The sequence below is a fragment of the Callionymus lyra genome, chromosome 10, assembly GCF_982586985.1.
Source record: "Callionymus lyra chromosome 10, fCalLyr1.hap1.1, whole genome shotgun sequence".
Classification (NCBI taxonomy): domain Eukaryota; kingdom Metazoa; phylum Chordata; class Actinopteri; order Syngnathiformes; family Callionymidae; genus Callionymus; species Callionymus lyra.
In genome coordinates this window covers 11,251,469-11,275,449 of record NC_141827.1, presented here as the reverse complement: position 1 = coordinate 11,275,449, position 23,981 = coordinate 11,251,469, and the positions used below count along the sequence as shown (strand labels likewise).

At 37.4% G+C, this 23,981-nt stretch overlaps 1 protein-coding gene across 1 annotated transcript in view; it reads left to right on the top strand.

Moving 5' to 3' along the window:
- The first annotated feature begins 3,318 nt into the window (after positions 1 to 3,318).
- Positions 3,319 to 23,981, top strand: part of cacna2d2b (calcium channel, voltage-dependent, alpha 2/delta subunit 2b) — a 38,263-nt gene continuing 17,600 nt past the window's right edge. The window contains exons 1-9 of the mRNA XM_087801185.1: positions 3,319 to 3,647; positions 13,861 to 13,942; positions 18,908 to 19,024; positions 19,209 to 19,268; positions 21,216 to 21,260; positions 21,846 to 21,981; positions 22,042 to 22,173; positions 22,233 to 22,290; positions 22,357 to 22,407. Coding sequence (XP_087657311.1) covers positions 3,529 to 3,647; positions 13,861 to 13,942; positions 18,908 to 19,024; positions 19,209 to 19,268; positions 21,216 to 21,260; positions 21,846 to 21,981; positions 22,042 to 22,173; positions 22,233 to 22,290; positions 22,357 to 22,407 — 800 coding nt within the window. The 5' untranslated portion in view covers positions 3,319 to 3,528. The remainder of the gene's footprint in view (positions 3,648 to 13,860; positions 13,943 to 18,907; positions 19,025 to 19,208; positions 19,269 to 21,215; positions 21,261 to 21,845; positions 21,982 to 22,041; positions 22,174 to 22,232; positions 22,291 to 22,356; positions 22,408 to 23,981) is intronic.

Sequence of the window (23,981 nt, the reverse complement as noted above, 5' to 3'; positions counted from 1 at the left end):
GTTTCAATTACTTTGTTTGTATCTTTTTGTGTCATGGTATCTGTCAGAACAGTATTTAAAGATGATGGTCAGAGGGAGAGACAAAATCAAGTTCAATAAAACTCCTCATAGTTTTTGGTATTTTCATCCTGTGAGTCTCTAGTCTAATTTATTAAATGACCATAAACATCTAAATGATCAAAGTGTCTGCAAATGTCCTCAAAGAAAAAGAAAGATTCATTTTATGATTTTGATCGCCTAATATTTTACTATTTACCAGTCCAGTGAGCACTTGATGACAGTTTAAATTGAATGCTGCGCAGACTGATCATGCAATACACTAATTTACCAGTGGGTGGCAGTGTCACTTTGCGTTATTACTCATATTTTTAACACTTTCTTTACCTTCTTTACGTGATTGTTGACTCAAAATTAAAGTTTCACTCATTTTCTACTCTGCCCTCATGTTGACTAAGAGTTGGGATTTTTTTCAGAGTAATCCGAGTCATAGGCAAAAATGTTTGTTCATTTTAATGTAGCGACTGGATCTCTTCATCTTCGTCCAAAAAGACACTTAAAAAACACCCGAATACCTCCATACTGCTCGTCTGTAACGTCCCTCTTGTATCGAAGCGTCGACACGAGGAGGCAGAAACCCTGGGTCTCTTCTTTAACTCGTCCACTCGCTGTAAAGGTTGCTCTCGCCCCCATCACTTCCCCCTCAGTGGTCCAATTAATGGCACTTGGGTCTCGGAGGGGGGGCCGGCAGGAAGACCGTGCTCAGTAATTATCCTCCTCCATCCCCAGGACACGACAGCTGTATTAACACATGATCCCGCAAGGGAAAAGTCTTCCTTCTCTCCTGCAGGGGGCGTGAGATGAGAACGGTGATCCCGCTGGGTCATCCCTCCATCTTGCCCCCCCCATTCCTCCACTCTCCCTTTCTCTTTCTCTCTTTCGTCATTGTTATGAAATCGGGTTCTGGACCCAGAGGATTCCATTCGGCCACATGTGGAGCGTCAGTCACTTCAGACTCTCCCGCTGTTCCTTATTATTTTATACTCTCAGTACAGTAGAGCACCATAATATTATGTCACTGCACCTGGCTAGATGGGACATGTAGCTACTTTAAATGAATGTAAAAATTAAATAAAGTGAAACGTTATTCAATAAACGGAGGACCACATTTAAGTAAAAGTGTCTTCATGTTTCAAATGCCAAGCGTTCTGCTCAAGGGTCCAGCGTTTCTCTGCACATTATTATTATTGTTGTTGTCGTCGTCTAACGCAGAACAGATCTAAATAAAAGACAGTAACCATCATAAAATGACAGCCATGGCGAGGGCATTGCAACGATGATCTTTAAATATACGATCCAGATCCACAAAGCTTTTAAATGTTTCCTCACTTGAAGTGCAGTGAGCTGCAAGCAACTCTTCCTCGCCTACTGTGAGTGGTGCAAGGGAATTCTGTAAAGTGTTTATTTGTTTATGTTTTGGGTTAAAAAAAAAAAAGAACTCAGCCTCAGAACAAGGATCTTTGCAGAGCCTCGTGATGAGGTTATTTTCTTAAAACAAGAGAAAGCAGACTCGAATGAGGTTGGCAGGGAAGACATACGAGGGAACTTGTCATGATTAATGGCAGCTTTCCTGCTGGAGGTCAAGAGGTCAAGCAGGAGGAGTCCAGCAGGGTGAGATGGGTCAGCTGCAGAGGTACCTGCATGCTTCGACGCCCTGAAGATGAAGGTCATGAATGATGGAAGAGGGGAGTGTGGTGATACAACAAGCTCTTGTCTGATGGTGGCGGTAGAACCCCTTAATGATGGTGCAGGGGGAAGAAAAATACTTTTTTTTTGAGGAGGGAAATAAGGAGGAGGTAAAACAAGATGAACAAATAGACAAGTCGGTAAAAGAGTTGTAGGTAATTGGCTTATTAGAAATACAGAATATAAGGTGGCTATATGCATTTCCTTATTTATATACATATTTATGTTTGTGTTTGTTTCCCCATAGCCATTTAATGGAGTGTATTTTAAAACATTTAAACGTATTTCAATATATATTGTAATTTTCTATTTTCTAAACACTATTATTCCCTAATTGTGGCTCTCCTGGTATTCCATTGTTAAAGGATGGTCAAGTGAGCAGCTACACTGTATCTATCCACCAAAAAGAGCAAATAAATTATTATAATTATTCTGAGCGTGTATGATCTCCCTGTGTTCTGTGGGTTTACTCTGGGTACTCCAGTTTCCTCCCACAGTCCAAAAAACAGTACAGAGGTTGGCATACTGTACAGGGTGTCCCCTGCCTTTCCCACAAAGAAACTAGGATAGCCCCCCCACTCGACCCCCATTAAGGGAATAAAAGGTAAGTAAGTCATATTTATTTGTAAAGTGCCTTTCTCAGACCAGGGCGGCCCGGGGGCCAGATGTGGCCCTCATAATGTCAAAGTGTGATCATGTATAATTATAAATGGTTCTAATGCATTAACAAATGTATTTTGTATTTAATATTCATTTACATTTTCACATAACACTTCCCTCCTTTTTGTGTGTAATTTTTCAAGTATATATTAATCCCTTTAAAACATTTTTATAAATTAATTGAAGAAAAGTCTTTCTTTTTGCTTCACGGCCCCGAACAACACTCACAGAATTTAATGCGGCCCTAGAAGAACTTTAATTGCCCACCACTGGACCAGGGTCACAAAGCACTTAAACAATTAAATGAATACACAGTTAAAATACATCCCTTAAAAGGTCAGGACAACATGGAGACAAACACAGCAGCCCCAAGAAAAATAAGAAAAAACTTGCACAAATAAATAGTAGAAAATGAATGAATGAATGAATGATGGGGGGAGTTGAAAATACAATGCATTTGTAATACCAAAAGTATTCGACCGTGGGAAGATCAGCACTAATACTGCACAATCATGATTTTACTCACATATTTTTTTCAAACATATAGTATGGTATATTTGGTGTGTAGTTTTAAAGCAATGAATGCAATTTTGGTTTGAATGAACTTTAATTGAAAATGTATGTGTTTAATTTCCAAAGTCTAGTAATATATGCCTTTTTTCTTTCAAGAGCTCATACAATGGACACAGAAGACTCTTTAAGTGTAACTGTTTTAAAATCTTAAATCTCCAGCTAGTTTTGTCGTTTTTTCTTTTTCTTTTAATGTAATTCCTGACGAGCTCCTTCTGCAGCGATAAATAAAGCCAAACTAGATTCTTCCGCTGTTGCCTGGTGAGCGTGAACGCGCCTCCATCCGCGGGCGTGAGAGAGAGGAAGTGTGTGTGTTCGTGTGTGAGTGTGTTGGCGTGTGTGTGGGAGCAGCAGCAGTAGAGACTGCAGTGTCTTGGCAGCTGCATTAGTGCATCTCAGAGAACCCCTCCGTGATGCGTTCACGGCCACTGCCTGACACTCGAATCGAGATGAACCCGCGGGTCCACTGAGCCGGTTCTGACCCGGAGCTCCTGATCCACCTCACAGCGACCTGGCGACGAAATCCTTTTTTTTTTCTTTTTTTTTTAATGGAAAATGGCGATACGCAAAAGATCCTGCAGCCTCGTCCGCCTCCTGCTCTCCATCCAGATGATCCTGGTCTTCAGCGCGTCGTGGCCTGGAGCGGACGGACTCACGTTCCCTCAGCAGTACACGTAAGTTCTTTTGGTGCCTTTTTCTCGTGATGTCACTGGTGTCGTGCGGATGAACGTCCATCACAACAGTGTATGGAAGGTGTTTACTGTGAAGGTGTCGCACTGTAGATGCTGTTCTCCACCACCACAGTGCAGGGTTTGCTCCATTGTTGCCTCAAGTTTTTATTCAACCCTGAACTTAACCTGCTCCTTATGATGAATATTAAGTCCAATATTACATTTTCACTCAAGTATTTTTACTACACAGTCATGGTGTGAGTGAGCTTTGAACATTTTCTAGTCAGATTGTATTTGTATTTTCGTCCATCACAGGGTTGTGTTGCTCTATGAGTTGTGTTGGAACTGGACGAGCCGGACGTAAAGAGAGGCGAGAGATTGGATTCATGTTAAAGTAATTATAGGATTAAATAAACATGATAATCCAAGAGTTAGAGGGAGAAAAGATTCAAAACATATACACAATTTGAGAACGGCTTCTTCTGCTTCTCATCGAATCGTATTTTTGTTTATTAATTTAAAATAAGAATGAAATTAAATTATTTACAGGACAGTACGCCACGATGTGATGCAAGTCTTTCTGTGATATTAATTATGTATCTATCATCTCTGATGCAATTTATCAACACTTCTATCAACACTTGTATCATACACAAGTTCAATGTATATTTATTATTAATATCTCGAGGATTGTCGTTGTTATGGATCAGTCTCTGGACTTGGAGGACATTTTAGCCTTAAAAATGAAGAAAAAATACTTCCCAGAATTCTGTTTAAAGTTCAATTATCGCTCTAGTTCAAGGTTTGTTTTTATGACGGTCCCTTTGTAATGTCGATTTCTGAAACTGAAACATGCTTTGATGGATCGGGACAAAGACGGAACCGGAGTCACGGCGACTGATGTAAAAAAAAATCAAGAGTATCTTGTATGAAGTTGGGTGAGGTTGACCCTGGAGTATCGGCCCACGACAGTCACGAAGTCGCCCGAAACATTCCTTACGGTATACAGACGTCTTTAGATGTTGAAATCACATATTCTTAGTAGATATTTTTTAATGGATTTGGCCCAAAGATCCCATGTTATATATTGGAACTACTCAAGACTCCTGTAGCAGATCAAGGACCCTGTGGGTACATTTGATCAAGCGGTCGACTCCTATATATTCCACATTATTAATCGGGATCTAGGCTATTTGTGTAGGATCAGGGGCGACTGATTAAAGGTTTCATGTAAGGCTGTGTAAACATGTGCAGTTTAACACTTGAATGAATAAATAAAAAGGGTTTGATTTCCCTATATTCTGAGAGAGGCTGTCTCGGGACCAGGGTTATCTGGGCCCACCTCCACGGCTTCACAACCCGGCGGATCTAAAGGGAGGAGCGGCCAGATGGTCCTCTCTTGGTAAAGGGGGGTAAGCAGGGCGGGGGCGGGGGGTGCACAGCCAGGGATTTATTAGCCAATCACAACGGAGAGAGCGATCACCAATTAGGACAGGCCTGTGTGAATCGCAGAGGTGACCATGTTTGTTTTTATGATGAATGATTTTGATTCAAGGAGCTGCTGCATTCTCCTCCTCCACCCCTCCATCTCTCCCTCCTGCCTTTTTTTCTTTTTTTTTTTTGCTGATCTGTTGGAAAACGGCTTCGTAACCGTCGGTCCGACGTCTCCCCTGGTTCTGTACGTGGAAGTACAGCAGCATCGCTGGTCAATTAAGAATGAATGCTGCGGGCGGTTTGCTTCCTGCCCCGTCCTTCCTCTCTGCGGCGAGGAGGTGGGAAGATGGAAGATTTTGGGATTGATAGAAAAAAAAAGAAAGATGGATTGAAAGATGAGGAAGGGATTCTACTGAATTAATCCGAAAACAAATGGATCTAACGGTGTAAACCTTTAATGACGGGCAAATGTTGACGTCCACACAATACACGAAGGACACGTGCGGCTCGGTACGAAAAGATTTATTGATTCCTTCGACACTTTTTCGTAGCCGGTGGAGGAAAAAAAGCACCTGTGAAATCGTGCGAAATGCAAAAGGAAACTCTTTATTTATTGATTGATGGAGTGAATGGATTTTTCTCTTTGTCGCCTTAATGACCGGTTATTGTGTGAAAACAAATACGATCAATAATGTGTCGATGCTTCCAGCACGCTCTGGATTGTACTTACAAAAATATATATATTTTGGAAACTGGAGGATGTGATACGATTATTTAAAAACTGCTGAGTAGACAGAAATAATAAATTCCCAAAATAAAGTGAAAAATGCAAGTTAATAATAAAGATGCTGTTTTTATCCAGATGTTCTTCGATAGAAAAATGATGTGGAATATGATACAAACAATGTCACAATCTCTAGCTACCAAGCTTCCATTATGACCTTGAAAGTGTCATTGAAGAGTATCAACCTCAGCCTCCGCAAATTAGTTTTCATTAACGATTCCCATCGTAACTCCCCAGTTTTGGTGAAGAATAGCGATAAATATCTCTTCTTCTTGGACCCTTACTTTAAGCAGAAAGGTTGTATGTGATGTTTTGATCGATTCACATGATCCATGGGGTCAAGGTCAAGTGATCGTGGGACTTTTAAGAGTCGTTTCTTTTGCTCCCTGACCATGAAGTTATTTTCTTCCCTGGCAGAATAAACACCTCAAAAGCGTTAGTTCACCCAAAATTCAAACTTTAACTCATTTTCTACTCACTAAAGGTTGGGATTAGTTTGTGTCTTTTTAGAGTTATATGTCCAAAAAAAATGTATGTTCATTTTTTTGTAGCGACCGGAGCTCAGTTGTCTTCGTCTTCATCTTCCTCCCAAAGTGATGCATTTAAAAAACATTCAGTTTACTCCGGGCACTCCGGTTTCCTCCCACAGTCCAAAAACATACAGAGGTTGATTGAGAACTTTGGGGAAATTGTCCGTAGGTATGAGTGTGTGTGTGAATGGTTGTCTGTCTTTGTGTGCACTGCAGCAGACTGGCGTCCTGTCCAGGGTGTCCCCTGCCTCTCGCCCTATGATACTGGGATAGGCTCCAGTCTCCCCGCGACCCCGACCCCGAGAGAGAAGTAGATAATGAATGAAAAAAAACAAACAAAAAACATTCTGCTCGACTTTAACGTCCATCTTCTGTTGAAGCCTCGACAAGGGGGATTGTTCTGGAAAAACTTGAACAAGTCTGTAGTTTAGGCTTGTTTTTAGCGGACACTGCTAGGCTAGCAGCTAGGCTAGCAGCTAGGCTAGCAAGCACTCGCAATATTGAGTACTTCCTGTCAGTACAGGATGTTAGTTGACATGAGGGTGGGTAGAAAAGGAGTTTGAATTTTGGGTGAACTATCACTTAAATATGACTCTGTTTCTGTATATCTGTCATTTTTAACGTATATTTTCAAAACGGTGGTTGGGAAATCGACTCTTAAAGATTAAGTTATGACAAAGGGTTACTATTCATGCACTATAGTTGTTAAAATTAAACTTGAATTAAATTTGAAAACCAAGCAGAAACTACTTTACAATTTGTCCAAAACATTTACACGTTCTTCATGAGGCTGGTGATTGACAGGTGACATCCATGATATTGATGGTTTTGTTTAGCTGATGCAGTCCAAATAAAATATAAAATGAGTATAACTTTTAGGCCCACACTGGAGGTGTCAGGTTAGATTCATTGTTGGTTACAGGATTATATCGACAACAATGATAAGCTTTTTGTTCTTCAAGCATATCTTGATGAGTTGAGGATGAGGGGTTTTTTTTCGTGGGGGAAAAGCTCCCCTGCTGTGAATGACCTTTGAGATGCAGGATGGAGCCTCAAAAGGGTGTTTTTGCATCGAAGAGCATCACTGTGACTCATGCAAACCTGGTCGCCAGGTTTTTCCGCAAATGCCAAATCGACATTTCACCGGGAATTGTTAGCGCTGGAGATAAGTTTAGCTGTGGAGTTATTGAGTGTGACGCGGAGCCACCAGGGAGTCTCCAGGGCCGTCACCCGCAGTTAGTCGACTCTTTAAAGAAAAAGCCTCTTCCATGAAGTTTGTCCCTCAACAGTCCATACGTCGGAAAGAAAAGTCACTCTGTCGACGGTGAGTGCGAGGTGAAAATGAAGGGAGGGATTTAACCTTATTCTAGTCGGTTTTCTCTCGTCCTCTGGGAGGAAACGAAGCGTCTTGGGAAAAATGTAATTGAACATCCTGTGCAGTGAAGACGTTCATTAAATAACAAAGGACATTCTTGATGCGTTCCACAAGGGCAAGCCGGTCGTAAATCCTGCATTATCTCGTAGAAGCTGATTATTATAATAGTTTTGGGCCCAAAAAGCAATCTTGCTATTTTGAAAATAGTGTTTTATTTTGATAGTAACGCAGCACTTCCTGTACCAGTATTTAACCCAATGTTTTTACGTTGGATTTGTATTTGTTGATATCTATGGAGGTTTATCATCGCCATCAGGATATTAATGGTTTAATTTAACATTTAAAATGTTGTTGTTTTTTAGCATTTCATTCGATTTTGGAATAAAGTCATTTAATAATGTGTATATTGAAAGGTTGCATTACTTTAAATTGAATACTTGAATTTAATAATTCTCTTTCAAATGTTGAATTTGTCGTTTTTACATTATTTTATTTTATTTTATTTAATCATTGATTGTTTTATGTACACATAGAGTTTGATATTATTATTCAAATAATTCCAAAATAAATGTTATAAATTCAATAGTATGTAAAATTGTGGCCTTTTAAATTCAATGTAAAATGTTGGTACAACAGTGTCAATATGTGTGTAGTAAAATCATTAATTTGTGAACTTTTCAAATGTTTAAATTAAAAAATTCTATGGAAAAAGCAATATTTCTATTAAAAAAAAGAGTTAAATAATGAATAAAATAAAACAAATTCAAACTTTTAACGTACAAATATTGAAAACAATTATTCAACAAATAGTTAATGCCTAAAAAAACAACATTTATTATTATCATTATACCATATTATGATGGCACTGATATACTTTGATTAATATCAAATTTTAAATTCTAAGTATGTTTCCTAATCTATATTTTCTCAAGTGTCTGCATTCACGAATGTTTAAATTCTCTCATGATCAACCAGCTTCACCTATTTGAACGTGGTGGCGAGCGAGGCGCCCCGAGGACTCGAGGAGAGATCGATCTTGTTGTGTCCGGCGTTCAGTCCGGACGGCAACAGTCAAGAATCGGCTCCTCCTCGCTGAAAACAAGTGTAACAAGGCTGTAATCTGTGAGGCCGTCTTGTAAATCTGCCAGGATCCTGCTGACTGACACATAATCGACAAACTGGAAGCGTCCAGGATTGAGCGCCGTTAAATGGGTTTTAGGATTTATGTGTTTGTTTTAACTAAGCTGGGGAGTGAAGCACGAGGGAGAATCACTTGTTTACAAACAATGCTTGTGCAGCGGAGCATGACGACGGTTCGGACGCTGGACACTGTTTGTGGAATTTGGGTTTTTGTAATTTTTGCTTATAAAATGGTTTCTCTATAATTCACTATAAATAATTGAACCACAGTTTCACATAATGTGACATTGACTTTCTATTCTTTCTTTTCTGCATAATTGCTTAAATCCATAATAGCAATTCAAATAATAAATAATTAATATAGTATTAAAAAATCAAAATCTTTCCAACCTTGCTGGCGAAAGTGAAATTAATGTTGAAAATTACCATATTTTCTGTTTGTGTCCTTAAATAACTACATTCTAGGAGGAAGTAAATTAAAAAAAATTAAATACTGGGTTCAAATTTTCCATGTACTGTACCTTCAAAAATATGTTCCTCTCTAATTTCTCTTCTAAAACCCTAACTGTAAAAAGTATGAATATATTTTTTGGAATTTACAAAATCATATTACATCTATACTGCAATTTTTGTGCATTCTTTTTTTAGTTTTCTTTTACGTTGTTGTTTGCATTCAATGTTTTGTGTGTATTGTTGTTTGATTAAGTAAACAAACACAAAATTGAACATGGAACATTAATCTAATTGGATTTTGAACCTACCATCTGGTGGGCCACACAAATAGACTTGGTGGGCCGGGTTTTGCCCCCGGGCCCTAAGTATGACACAAGTGGTGTGTACACAGAAGTATTAATAAATAATCGCAATATCTATTAGATTAATAAAAACAATATAATCGGTTTTATGTAATGCCTCGTGGCTTTAATGTTTAACTTTTGTTGTATGTTTATTTAACTTATTTGTATAGCGCTTTTCCAGACCAGGGTCACAAAGCGCTTAAACAATCAAAACAATATTCAATAAAGTATATACTTTAAAGATCAAGATATAACTGATAATACAACAGGAGTTCCAGAAAATCAAGGATAAGCCTGAACAAATAAAAACGTCTTAAGATGTTTCTTGAAAGAGTCAGTAGACAAGGAGTTGGATGTCATCAGCAAAAATGTGATAAGAAACATCAGGAAATCTCTGAATTACTTTACTGAGGGGAATCAAGTACAGCAAAAACAATAAAGGACCCAGAACAGAACCTTGAGGGACTCCACACAACAGATCTGCCGATTCAGACCTCATTTGATCGGCAGATACACTAAAACGGCGCCCAGAGAGAATGATAGTGAACAGTGTTCACTAGGGGGCGATGTTTGCTCAGTGTGAAAGTAAAGTTCACCAGCTTTTATTCTAAGAATGAAGACAATAATTAAAAATAACATGGAGACCATTCAAACGTATCTTTACAATAATTACATTTAAAAAGAGGTTGAATATGTTTTCAGTATCGTTGAATCCTGAATCTTCTTTTGAATCTATTTTTTTAAATGAATCCTCTAAAGATTGAACATACGAATCAATCAACTACACACAGCTATTAATCTCGACTAACCGACTAACCTGGATTCGACTCCCTGTAGGGGCTGTTGGGGGCGCACTGGAGGACACACAAACTACTCAGAAAGTCCTGGGTGTCAGTCAGAGTGGGATTCACAAGTAGGACTTTGCTAAATTTATCACAGCTGCCTTGGAAACACACATGCCAGGCACATACAGCTTGTAGGCGTCGATATCCTTCTTTAAACTCTCATCTATTGAATGAAAAAGGCAATAACATTTTTAATTGGTAACTATTTTCCTTCTCGACACGTCAATCAAATAAATTGTATTTATTTATTTCCTGCCACAATTCATCATTTAAGTCACCCTTTAAATTTAAACAACATGTCAAAATGTATGTAAATTAATTTAAATAAATGAGTGTTGTTTTGTTATGTTTTAAATGTCATTCGTGACTTCTTTAAAAAGTGTCCAGAAAGTTCCACACATCTGTAGCATTAGAACATATTAATGGAATCTTTTTCATTATTTAACCAATATTTTTTAAACAAAGGGTAACATTTCCACTATAAAAATGTAAATAAAGTTGTTTCATTATGGTTATTCAAAAGGTAAAGTTCCATTGTCTGGTAATTAAAAAAAACACTGTTTACTTTACATTACTCAAACCCTTGCTGGAGCCAAGCCCTTCAGCAAGCAAGTTCCAACCTGATTTCACAAGATTATTTGCTTAATTTTGGTGGTTAGCTGTTGTTTTTTGAGCTAAACCTCACCACCCCATAATGATGGACTACAAATCTTGAGAAAAATGTTATGTATCTTGAGTCTGCTGATCTGTGTTAAAAAAAAAATGCAATTTAAGTTAAGTAAGTAAGTTAAGGTTATTTCTAAAGTGCCTTTCAGGGTCACAAAGTGCTTTTACAATAGAAAACAATACACAGTTAAAAATATATACTATTAAAGATTAAGACACATAAGACAAATACAGGAGTCCGAGAGAATCAGGGAAAAGCACAAATAAAATAGTTTTAAGATGTTTCTTGAAGGAGTCAGTAGATCATCAAACACAGAGAGAGAGGAAGATCGTTCCAAAGCTTAGGAGCAACAGCCTGAAAGGATTTCTCTCCTCTGGTCCTGAACCGTGTTCAGGAACCATCAGTAGATTCTGATCCACAGACCTCAGAGCCCGAGCTGGGGTGTAAGGCTGGATCAGATCACTGATGTAAGGAGGAGTCTGACCATGAATAGATCTGAAAGTAAGAACCAGAATTTTAAAGTTGATCCTGAAAGAAACTGGCAGCCAGTGAAGAGTTTTAAGGATCAGGGAAATGTGAGTTCTTCTACTAGAGCAGGTTAGAATTCTTGCTGCAGAATTTTCTATTAACTGCAGGCGAGACAGATCCTTCTTGTTAAGACATGAAAATAAACTGATGCAATAGTCTAAACGAGAAGACACAAAGCATGGATTATAAGCTCTGGATCATGTTGTGACATAATTTTCCTAAATTTACCAATTTTTCTCAGTTGAAGGAAACAGTTTCTGGTCAGTTTTTGCAGTGTTGTACTAGTGCGTAATATTGTTTCTATTACACTTTATTTTATGACCTATCAACTAGCGTGTCAGTGTGTGGATTCAGAAGGAATATTAATATAATCTCATTCTTTTCTCTTTCCCGATCAAAAGAACAAAAGTTTGCCAGCATTATCTTCTGGCCTGCTGAGACGTCTCCGATAGAGCAAAGGCTGCTTTCATGCTCTTTTTTTCTCCTGAGATCTGCTTCAGGATCTTTTTTTTTTCGATCTGTCAGTGTATCCTAAAAATACTAAAAAGGAAGAAGAGGAGGCTTGATCTGCCTCCATTTTTTTCCGATAATTTTTTTTTTTTTATGAATTTCTAAGTGGATGCCTTTTATTGATTCCATGATCGCTGTGTGGGCGGGAAGTAAATTAGCAGCTGGAGTCAAGTGAGCTGTTCCTCTTCACCTCGGCATTGTGGGTGGAATGTAAGATGAGAATTTGTTGGGTGGTTGGTAGAGATTCCTAAATGCCTTTTTTTTATTTCAAATTGCCAGTCATTAAGATGAAGTATAGTTTCTGAAAAAAGCATACCTGTGGCGATGAAGCGACTAGCGATAGCTAGCACTGGTTAGCATCTATAACAGGTCGACTCTCGTTCTTTCGGCAAGGTAACTAAAAATATCTGCTATTGTTTCCACAGTAACATACTTCTTTACTTAATCTTTTATAATCTTATCCAGAATGAAAAAACTGTTGTTGTTTTTTTTTTACTGGCCTGTAAAACATGAAGCTAATGTAGCTTATGTAGCTAATGCAGCTAGCATAAAAAGCTACATCACAACCTTTGTAGTTTTATTATACTTGTTATGGTAAAATAAGTTGTTTTTACTGAACTTGTAATACATGAAATGTTCTTCTTTATTTAATATAAATATGTTGACTAACTGACACCTTATACATGCGATTTTCTTACTTTACATCCACTAAAACTTGAAAACAAAGCTTAATGTTGCTTTATTTCGATTTATATTATCTTAGTTAACTCAGTCGCTACAAGATCATTTTCAAGATTTGAAATATCTTTTATATATAGAGTACATATATATATATATATATATATATATATATATATATATTGCAAGATACTGCCATCATTTTAGACCTCGCTCACATCCAGCTTCCACCACAAAAATGTGTAAAAAATGCATTGAAACTTTTATAAAATATTAACCTTTTGTCTCACATAAATTTGGTATATGCTCTGGTGGAACAACTTAACAATATGTGTTGGTCACACATTTGGAAAGTACACAAACAATTGTGTACTTTCCCGTGTTATGTTTGAAACCCTGGTCCTTCTTTATATAATTAATGATGTATTTTTTTTTCTGTCTCTCGTGGTGTTGTTTGTGTTCAGTATCGGATGATTAAACACCTCAAGCCGATTCACACACACCAACATGATCGATAGAACAAGAAGTGCCGAGTGAAGACTAAAAAACTGGCAGGATTCCACCGCAGAGCGAAGAAAATCGTGAACCCTCGCAGCAGATCTAGCCTACGGAATATTCAGAATAGAAACGTGCTCGGTTGTGAAGACTGGAGCAGGATTCTGCTGAAGAAACAAGTATTTATTATTCAGGCGTGCATGAGTGTGAATGTTCTCCATCCATTGTTTCGTCCAACGGGATAAGAGATACACGTTTTATCTGACCGAGAGGAAGAATAAAAGGAAGAAAAATGTCTGTGTTCAGCAGAGGCCTGGTGAGCTTCGGCAAGGCTGCGGCTTCTCGGAAAGAACAGCAACACACACACACACACACACACAAGAGCTTTTCATTTGTGAGTCTGTGACGGTCACACTGTGATTTTTGTCTGCAGGATAATGCACTGGGCCAGACGTATCGAGCAGGAGATTGACAGAGTCTTTCAGCACATCACAGGAGCGCAGCAGTTGAAAGGGGTGAGTGTGTTTTTGTATCAACGCTCCGACTCATCGCTGCATTAAATCAATAACGTTCTCCAAACCAGATCCATTAAGGACTCGCACAAGATATGTTTTCTCACAATATTTACCCCTAATTGTGAGATGACAGTGACTATATCTTGGTTGATATTAATAGAAAATATAATAGTTTTTGTGGGGTTTTTAAAAAATAAAAAACAGTATTTATTAATGAAAGACAGTTACAGATTAATAAAATGTAGTTCTTAGAACAGAACAATAAAGATTACAGCAGAATGAATACTTATCATCTCAAAAAAACATTGGAACCATCACTCCATTATCCATATCTATTTTTAAACACACATGAATTCAACTAAAGCCAGTTATTCACCATCAACATTTTGAACCAGGGGTGTCAAAACTCAGTCCAACTGAGCAATGGGTTGAACAAAATGTATTGTCTATAACTGGAAGTCAGAAAATAACTTTAGGCTAATTCTGTCATAAAGGATCACCAACGTTTATATATATATATATAAGTTTTCATTTTGCCTCAGTCTTTCAATAAATCTCTTGCTTGGGTCACACTTTCAGCATTAAAGCGATAATCCACCTAAAATTCAAATTTCTCTCAATTTCTACTCACCCTCATGTTGATGGGTTTGTATTATTTTCAGAAGAATCTGTTCCTTATTAGAGTTATAGACAAAAAAATAATTGCTATGTAGCATCGGTGCTCAATTGTCTTCATCTTCTTCCAAAAACACACTTAAAAACATCTTAATACCTGCTTTTATCTGTAACATTCCTCTTGTATTGAAGCCTCGACGTGGGGAATTGTCCTGAAAAAACGTAGCCTTGGATCTGCCGCTAAAAATAATCCTAAAATACAGACTTGTTTAATTTATTTTGGAACAGTTTCTAATATCGAGGCTTCAATACAAGAGGGACGTTACAGACGAGCATTCTGGAGGTTTGATTTTTGAACGTGTCTTTTTGGACGAAGATGAAGACGAAGACAACTGAGCTCCAGTCGCTACATTAAAATGAACAAACATTTTTGTCTATAACTCTAAAAAGAACAGATTAAATGAGTGAACTATCCTTTCAATTGATTATCATTTCAAGCCAAGTTATTATTTCAAACTGATTTAGCCCGTGTTTAATGTATAAAAAATATTTTATGTAAATTTTACAAATGTAATCATGAGTCTGGGGAAGGGTATGACCTTGACCTATCTCTTCAATGTCTGTAAGAAACTCTACAGTGTCCTGAAAAGATCTAATATGCATGAAAAAGTTCAGCTAAAGGTTGATAATTATATTTGTAATTTATCAAATGCCAAGAGGTAAAAAAAAAGGCGAATTCATTCAGTGTTCGGTGTTTTTAAAATCCACATAAATGCGGCTTCTTCCCGCGCCAACGAAACTGACCATAATCTGCAGGGGTTAAGAGAGTGGACCACCACAGGGTGTGTGGGTGCGATTCCTCGGCGGAGGCACGTGTCCTCCCTGTGTCAACAGAGCGAGCAGATGGTTGGGCTGCAGCCTGCGGTAATGCCTTGATGTGAGACTCACTGGTTCATTCGATTCCTCAATAATCCCTTCATGCCTCTGAAAGCTTCTGGATCTGTTGAAGAAATCTTTCATATGTTCAAGAAAACCAGAGCACGAGAGTCAGTGAAGATTGATTCGGTTTTGTTTTGTGTGTGTTCGATCATATTTAGTAGGGCGGACGCGAAATGGACAATTAGCTTCCAAAATCCATTTATCGGTGGATGTGGACAAGACTAAAAGCATTGATGTCACTTGTGGTTGAGACCCAAGAGGAAAGACTTCCACCCTGAAATATTCTCTGAGGCTTCTTCGGAAGAACTATCATTTCTATAGCTTCTGACTCAGGCAGTTATAACCATATATATATATACCTATATATATATATATATATATATATATATATATATATTATAAAATAATGACAGGGAAGAAGATTTTTTTTCACACCGTGTTTCAGCCAATTGGTTCAATCTCCCTAAAGTTCAACTAATGTGTTGATCTAAGTGCGTCTTAAATAGATGTTGGACTATATTGTATCATCAGTTTCTGTTTGTACAAAACTCTCTTTTCATTGAAATATTTACATTAAAAAATGTGCTTAAATCTCTGGGTCAACAACCTCCAGCACTGCATATGTTTTCTGGAAGCCAGGGAGATTTTTCACCTTGACCCAGAGACAACACAAGGGATAAAACAATGACATTTGTTTTCAGGTCTTTGGGTCACCTTGACCCAGAGACAACAAAAGGGATAAAACAATGACATTTGTTTTCAGGCCTTCGGGTCACCTTAACCCAGAGACAACAAAAGGGATAAAACAATGACCTTTGTTTTCAGGTCTTCAGGTTACCTTGACCCAGAGCCAAAACAAGGGTTAAGCCCCGCCTACTGAAAATCCTTAATTTTTCTGGAGATGTTATCTCATTTATCACGCCCACTCTGCTGTGATTGGTCAAGCATCAAGGTTCGTCACCGCATATCATCAATCCTGATGGAGGAGTGAAGCCATTATTACATCATAATGGACTCCGCTCTCGTAACCTCTCGTTCGCCCAGATTTGAGACAAACTTTATAAAGTAAGTTCAAAACATGATCATGATGAGGGACTCACTGCATCTTACTGGGTCAGGAGAGTCGGGTTTTCACTTTAGTTTACCTTTGAAGAACTAAAACTTTGATGTCACCTGTGCAACGTCCAGTATTGCAAAATATATAATATATAACAGCCTCTTCATAATGTTTGGATAGAACAGTGATGAAAAATAAACCGAATTAAAAGAAGAAAAAAAAGGACGAACCATAAAAGGAAGAAATAAAAACAAATTTCAAATACAATGTAGTCATTTAAGTTTTCTGCAAAATAACTGGCCTTGAACATGGAAAATGTTTTTGCATAATTAACCTTTCCCTTCAGGCTCATAGAGGAATATGAAGAAGTATATATAAAGGCGGCAAAACATTTTCTAATTATGAACTCATCAGACGAGAATTGAAAAGGTCACGCAATAATTAAAAACTTGTCATCACCTTTCAATGAGATGAACAATGTCGATGTCGGTTTGAGATGTTGATGGTTAAAATAAATGGACTCTAATGCTTCAGTTTGAAAAAATACTCCTTTATAGCCTTATTTATGATTCATCCTTCGTACAGCGAGGGACAAAGAAAGAGGAGGATCAGTGGAGATATGTTCGCCCTGCAGAGGAAACGTTCAATTCAATTCTGATTCGGTTACAAGGTTGAAGGTCAAGGTCAATAATGAGCAAACAAGTTTTGTACGATTTAACTTGAGTAGAAGTACAGATAAACTTAATGATTCACCAAAGCCTTGTTCTGCTACCAGAATAAAATATTATGAATAACAACAACAAAATTCATTTTGAGAGAAATATTAAAGGTCGATGGCACAGAAAGAATAATAATATTTCATATAATTTCTCTTCTATTGATTATTACTGTTATAGATTTTGTCTAAAGTCAACATTAGCCTGTGACTCTTGAGATGTCAAGACACGTGTTTCAGGGTTTACTAGAAAAAAACAAACTTGTAACTAAGTGGACAAACGTTTTTATAAAAGGTCGGTCCTTGAATATAATGCCCACATTAAACCGGTCCACAGTGCGAAAAAAGGTTGCGGACCCCTGCTCTAAAGGACACCTGCAGACAAAAAAAGACATAAAAATGGTGTTGTTAAAACACAAGATCTATGTCAAACTCAATCACACAAGGGGCAAAATTAATTTTGAAAAAAAAGAAAATGTTTATTTACCAAACTGTCTGTTAAAGTAAGTATGTGTCTGATTGTGATATTATTTATTTTATTGTTGGAGGCTCAATATGTCTTAATTATCTCTTTTTTCTTTAATTTGGTTGTTCTCTATCAAACACACACCAAGCAAAAATATTGTCAGAAGTGTTGAAATCAATAATCTATATTCCTCATCCTGTTCTGAACACTGGCATCTTTGTTGGTCAAAATATCAACATGAACAATTATCTGATTTGAATCAACCATCCAGTTGCCACATAAAATTACTTGTCAAATCATGGTCTTAACACCGTTGTTCAGAGTATTAGAACAAAGTGCGTGTAACTGGGATGTTTTAAAGTGAAAATAAATCTACAGATTTACCTTGTAACTTGAAAAGAGGATCTGCTCTGGGTGTAGACAGAATCCATCGGTCATTTCTGACGGATACAGACGCGGAACCAGTGAGTTTGTCGTGTAATTGCCTCGACTAGTTGTTATGTGTTCTAGTTTGAAATGGATATGAAAAACAGAAATGGTGATTCAGTCGTGTGTTCAGCAGCTTGAAGCTCAATCTGCTCTCTCTCTCCGAAGCCTGATTCTCTGATGTCTTCAAATGACCCATTAAAATTCTCTGGTGGGGGGAAAAAAAAAGAAGAAATGATTAGTTTCAAAGATGTTCAGTATTATCAACTGATTATAATGAAACCCTCAGGAGATCATTATCTCTTTAAGCTGATGAAGTGTGACGTGTTTCTTTATCATCAAAGAAGACGCGTAAACTGTGGGTGTTTGGTCAACTTTTCCCGTCATGAATATTCCGATTTAGCAGTTTAGAACCTTGTTTACATATTTGAGGTCCTTATTATCGTGAATAGTTCGCTCTCTTTGACATCTTGATATCGTTCCTCAAAGTGGAGACGCACACACCGGGTGTATTTTTGGATGCGATTCCTCAGATGAGAACGACTTCAAAGATGTATATGAATAGATGCATGAAAGCAGACCCCTTGAAATTTGAGTTGAGAAACACAACCGATCCACCGAGTCCTGCGTTTAAAAATTCTCTTTTTCACCAACTTCTGAAGTCTTTTCGACAATGAAAGCAAAAGGTTGTCGAAGGTCTTGATTAAACTGCGGGAAAAAAACGTGAACCAATGGTTTCTGTTGCAGATATACAACGAGGAAAGAAGGCGGTTTAGCGTTTTGCGGAATCAGCCGCGAAGAATCGTGGAAAAGGTGGCATCAGATATCGAGAAACTTCTGGCGAAGAAACGCAAAGCTCTTGAAGTAAGTTCTCTTTGTCTCCGATGTTTGATGAAGGACAGACGTCAGCACAGATTGGATGGATTTTACTGATGTAGCCGTCGTTGTCAGCGTTCTTATTGATGCAATGAAAGAATATGTTTTTGGGGATTTTGAGTTCAGACCAGATGCATGAGAAGGACCTTGACGACAACTGTTCTCTCCTCAGAGGTTGGCCAGCGAGGCGGAGCGACTACAGCGAGAACATCCGTGGCAGGACGGAATCAAGGTAACAGGTTTATGTTGCTCAACAAAACAGAAATACACACAAGGATCGTGTCAACACACTTTTGTACGATTCCCAGAATTGAATATATTCTCAGACAAAGTTATTTCTTTTTTTTTTTTCTACATTTCTTTTGCTGATCATCTGTAATACCTTACGTTTCTTTGCACTAAAATGTGTTACATTATAAGTATATTAAATTCGGGGTGTAAGAAAATATCAATGCAACGATATATCGCGATATCTTTATCCCCGATATTGTATTGATATTCAATGGCAATGTATCGATATTTAAAAAAAAAAAACTTTTGAAATTGATTTTATTTTACTTCAAAGTTATTTTTTTGGTTTATATTCCAATAGTGTGTGTAAAAAAGTCAACCATTCAGTGTTTTATTTTACAATTAACACTCAAATATATGCGTGTGGTGCAAATAAACCTCCGGCCACTAGTTGGCAACATTTGTCATTTCCTATGCGTCATAGTAACAACAGAATCGGCGAAATGGCAGCAATGACAAAAAAAAGGATACACCAGGTTCCAGCAGCTTTTTAAAACAACATTTAAAGTTAAAAAATGTAACACTGACAGATACCGGATATTGAATGTTACTCCAGGTGGTATGAGATGTTAATGCACTTCATTGTTAATATAAGTTTACATTTTTTGTTCATACTTTGAGAATAACTTTTGCTACAAACACTTTAACATTTGATTAGATAAAATATTTGTTCATTTCTTTGTTGTAAAAAAGTGTTGTTTCTTTAGACGAAACTTGTATCTAACAGCCTTCATTTCCATGAGTGAAGCTCAGATATATTTGTCATTGATCGATGTTCTTCGATGATAATGAAAAACCTTTTGTCCTTGAGATGTAGCCTCAGTGTGGAAATTGTTTAATTAATGCCTTTCTCGCTGTTATTTTTAGTTTTATGAATCATATTCCTGATCTGGAACCATGAGTTTAACACCTCATAGAGTTTTTTCCGATTTTTAAAAGTCGTAGACTTCTAGTCTATTATTATGTAGATTGGTCACTACCAGTGACAAAGATACACTTTTTTTTTACACACAAATCTTTATTTTAATTATCTGGTAATTCCACTTGAAAGCTAAATCCATCTGAGAGTTCTGAGGGAATAAATGATTCATGAAAAACAAAAAATGGACCATCAGGAGACTTTAAATAGGATCTGACACAGTTGTTATTTTATCCCTTGGTCTTGACCTGCAGTTCTAAGCAACATCGATAGATATGAATTTTTACAGCAAATAGAAAACGTAATTACGGTTTTAAAATGAAGGTTCTATTGTTTTTATTGTGCATAAACAAGGAGAAGATGGGAATCATTTGAGGTCCGGCAGGAAAAGCTCTGTGGTTAGACAGGCCAGTGGCTGAGTCGACCACACGCTGCTCGGCTCGGTGAAATGGACGACTGAGTGCACTCAGCTGTGAGATTCATATGAGCCTTACACACACACACACACACTCACACACACACACACACACACACACACACACACACACACACACACACACACTCACACACTTAGACAAGGACAGGGTTTCTATTTTTCCACTCGACTGGCATCACTTGCCCGACAAACTAAGACAGGTTAAGCTCTTCTTCAGTGGATCTCGATGGTTTATCATGTTGTCCATGTTTATTTAAACACCACTGCAGAGAAACATCCAGACGCTCTGAGAGCAGATGTTTAGCTCTGTTTTTTTTTTAAGACACTGAATTATGATCGGCTGAAAAATGTTTTGCACAAATACTTCATCCAGCTAATATTTGTTTTTATTTTGCAGCTGTTATGCTTTTAATAAACTGCAAACATTTTTTGTGACACGTTATTTGACGCATTTTCTATGCAATTTCTCTTATTTTTAAAAAAATGTTCATAAACAGTCACCATTTTAAAGATGACACAATTGTTTCCCTCAGGAGCTGGACATGGCTTACTATGACTCAAAGGCTGAGCTGGATTACGTGAGTAACAAACAAACACAATTTTGCATTGAATGTTGAGAACGTGTCATTAACAATGGACGTTATTTAATGAGAACAAATACATAATTCAATTAAACAAGAATTCAAAGAATTTCTAAATGTTTATTGTCGTTAATACATATTCATAGATTTAGAATTTGTGACCTCTCTACATTGTATACAATGATCTCCAAATAAATACTCTGAAAATCACATATAAACAATTACTATTAATAATATTAAACTTAAAAAATGAATCCATTTTCATAAATTATGATTTTATAAGAGTTAACATGGCATCTTAACAACAATATCCATTTTATTCTTATATTAATCTAAACAAAATCAATCCTTGCGAATGTCTGAGAACATTCATTATTTTACTTTTATAAAATATAACATTAAATAAATAAAATATTTTAGAAATATTTATTAAGCTTGAATTTAATGATTAATTTAAATTCAATGTTTTTCTTTCATTTATTTTTTGGTCAAAACTGGTCTTTAAAAAAAGGAATAAATGTTTTTTGTTGAATGTTTTTGGCTCCTTTCGTCGTTCAGTTTAACAGCCTCATGTCTCCACAGTATTCCATGGACGGAGAAGGCGAAGTGGAAAATCCATCCCACATCAAGCTGGAGTTCGTTTATGATCCAAATTTCAAAAACAACGTCAACTATTCCTACTCGGCAGTGCAGATTCCCACTGATATCTATAAAGGAGGCAAGTTGGACTTACAAGAGTTCCAGGAGTTCAACAGGTTCTGACGGTGTTTCTCTTCAGCGCCGGTTATCCTGAACGAGCTGAACTGGACTCAGGCGCTGGAGAAGGTATTCATGGAGAACAGCCATGAAGACCCGTCGCTGCTGTGGCAAGCTTTCGGAAGCGCCACAGGAGTCACGCGCTATTATCCAGGTAGAGCTCTGTCAGGCGTGACGGTCACGGATCTGTACTCAGGTGTCTTGTCTCCCCAGCGTCGCCCTGGAAAGCCCCGGATAAAATCGACCTGTACGATGTCAGGAGGAGACCCTGGTGAGCGACGCTGCTCTCCTCAGGTGTTGAGATCTTCTAACTTCATGTCTCCACTGTGGCTCACAGGTACATCCAGGGCGCCTCGTCCCCCAAAGACATGGTCATTCTGGTGGACGTGTGAGTAGACAAGTTTCAGTAACATTTTTTAAAATGTGTTGTTTGGTGCTGGCTGCCATTGATCAACGTTACCTCTTCCTGGGCTTTAAATTATGTCAGCCGCGAGCAAAAGTTCATCAATGCTGGATTAGATGTGTGTTTCCAGGGGAACATTCCGACTGGACTGGGCTGGCTATTGAAATCAGAATCTTGCTCACAATGTTTTAAAGAACCTCTACCCCTCCTTTAAAGCGTTCTCTACTAATTATTGGTTTAACTTGGACATGTTTTTGTTCTTTTATCACCATGTGATGGACGGTTGGATCATTAAATCAAAATAATTTGTGTCACTTTAGACTAGAGACACATTTAAAAAGTGTTTTTAACATAGATTTAATTTTACTTATAGTTCCAAAATTACTGAATAAAAGGAAAACAGCAGTGAAATGTTAGTATCGTGTAAAGTGAAATATAGTTTACTATAAATAGTCACAAATTTAATATATAATGGATTCTATTTTATAATAATAATTCTATATTATAATCAACTTTTGTTGCTGAAATATCAGCCTTTAATATTCAACAGCACAGTCTTCGCTCAGAGCCGCGACTCTATTGGTTTTCTCTCGAGAGTCGCCGGCACCTGCTCTGAAAAAGCTGCTGAGTGTGCAGTTCACAGCGTTTGGCAACCCGAGGGCGAAGTATAGATGAGTCAGATGCTCCCACAAAGTCCGACTGGCTTTGAATATTGTTTTTTTTATGAGCAGATGCCTCTTCAATTTACTCAGTAGAGATACTCAACTGAAACAATAAAACAGTGGCAAAAAAGTAACTTAATAAATAAGTGGAATTGTATTAGTTGAACAATTATTTTGAAGTAATAAAACATTAATCAGTTTCATCAACAGTTAATATTCTCTCTTCTTTTTGAGGTCTGTACCACCTCTGAGCATTAAGAGCTTTATCATCTTACATGCCAAACGGGAAGAGATTCTAATCGTCTAAAATTAATATTGATTATAAAGATGAGAGGAAATTTATTGAATGGATGTTTGTGCTTCAAAGATAAAAAGTTTTGAGTTTATTTTCTCATTTTAAGCCTCTGCCTAAGACTGTATTTTGGATGTTTTTGGTCTGTCTGTGCCCTGAAGAGGACCATGAATGAAAGAAGCCTCTTTTAAAAGATGTATATTTTTGTATTGATCATCCTATAAGGTATACTTTTGTAGTAACAATCTTGTTAAACCACAGTTAATTCAAACAAATAACGAGGTGACCAGTTTTTCTTACAAAATAATTGATCAAAGGTACAACCACACTCCACACAGAGATGGTAAAGGTAAAAACAACAGAATAAATCAAAGAAGATTGACAGTTATTGACCATTTTTAAAGAGGTTTTATACTTTGAAGTAAATATTTGGCGAATGTTACATCAAGTATTACCGGGACTTTAATGATTGCAGTGCATTTTGAGACATTTTGTGTAAAATAACAAGAACTTAAGCCACTCGCTTTCAGTGTTGTGACGATTGTTTCTAGGTTAGACCTCACACCTGAGTAGAAATGCTGACCAAACGTGCGACTCCGCACCAG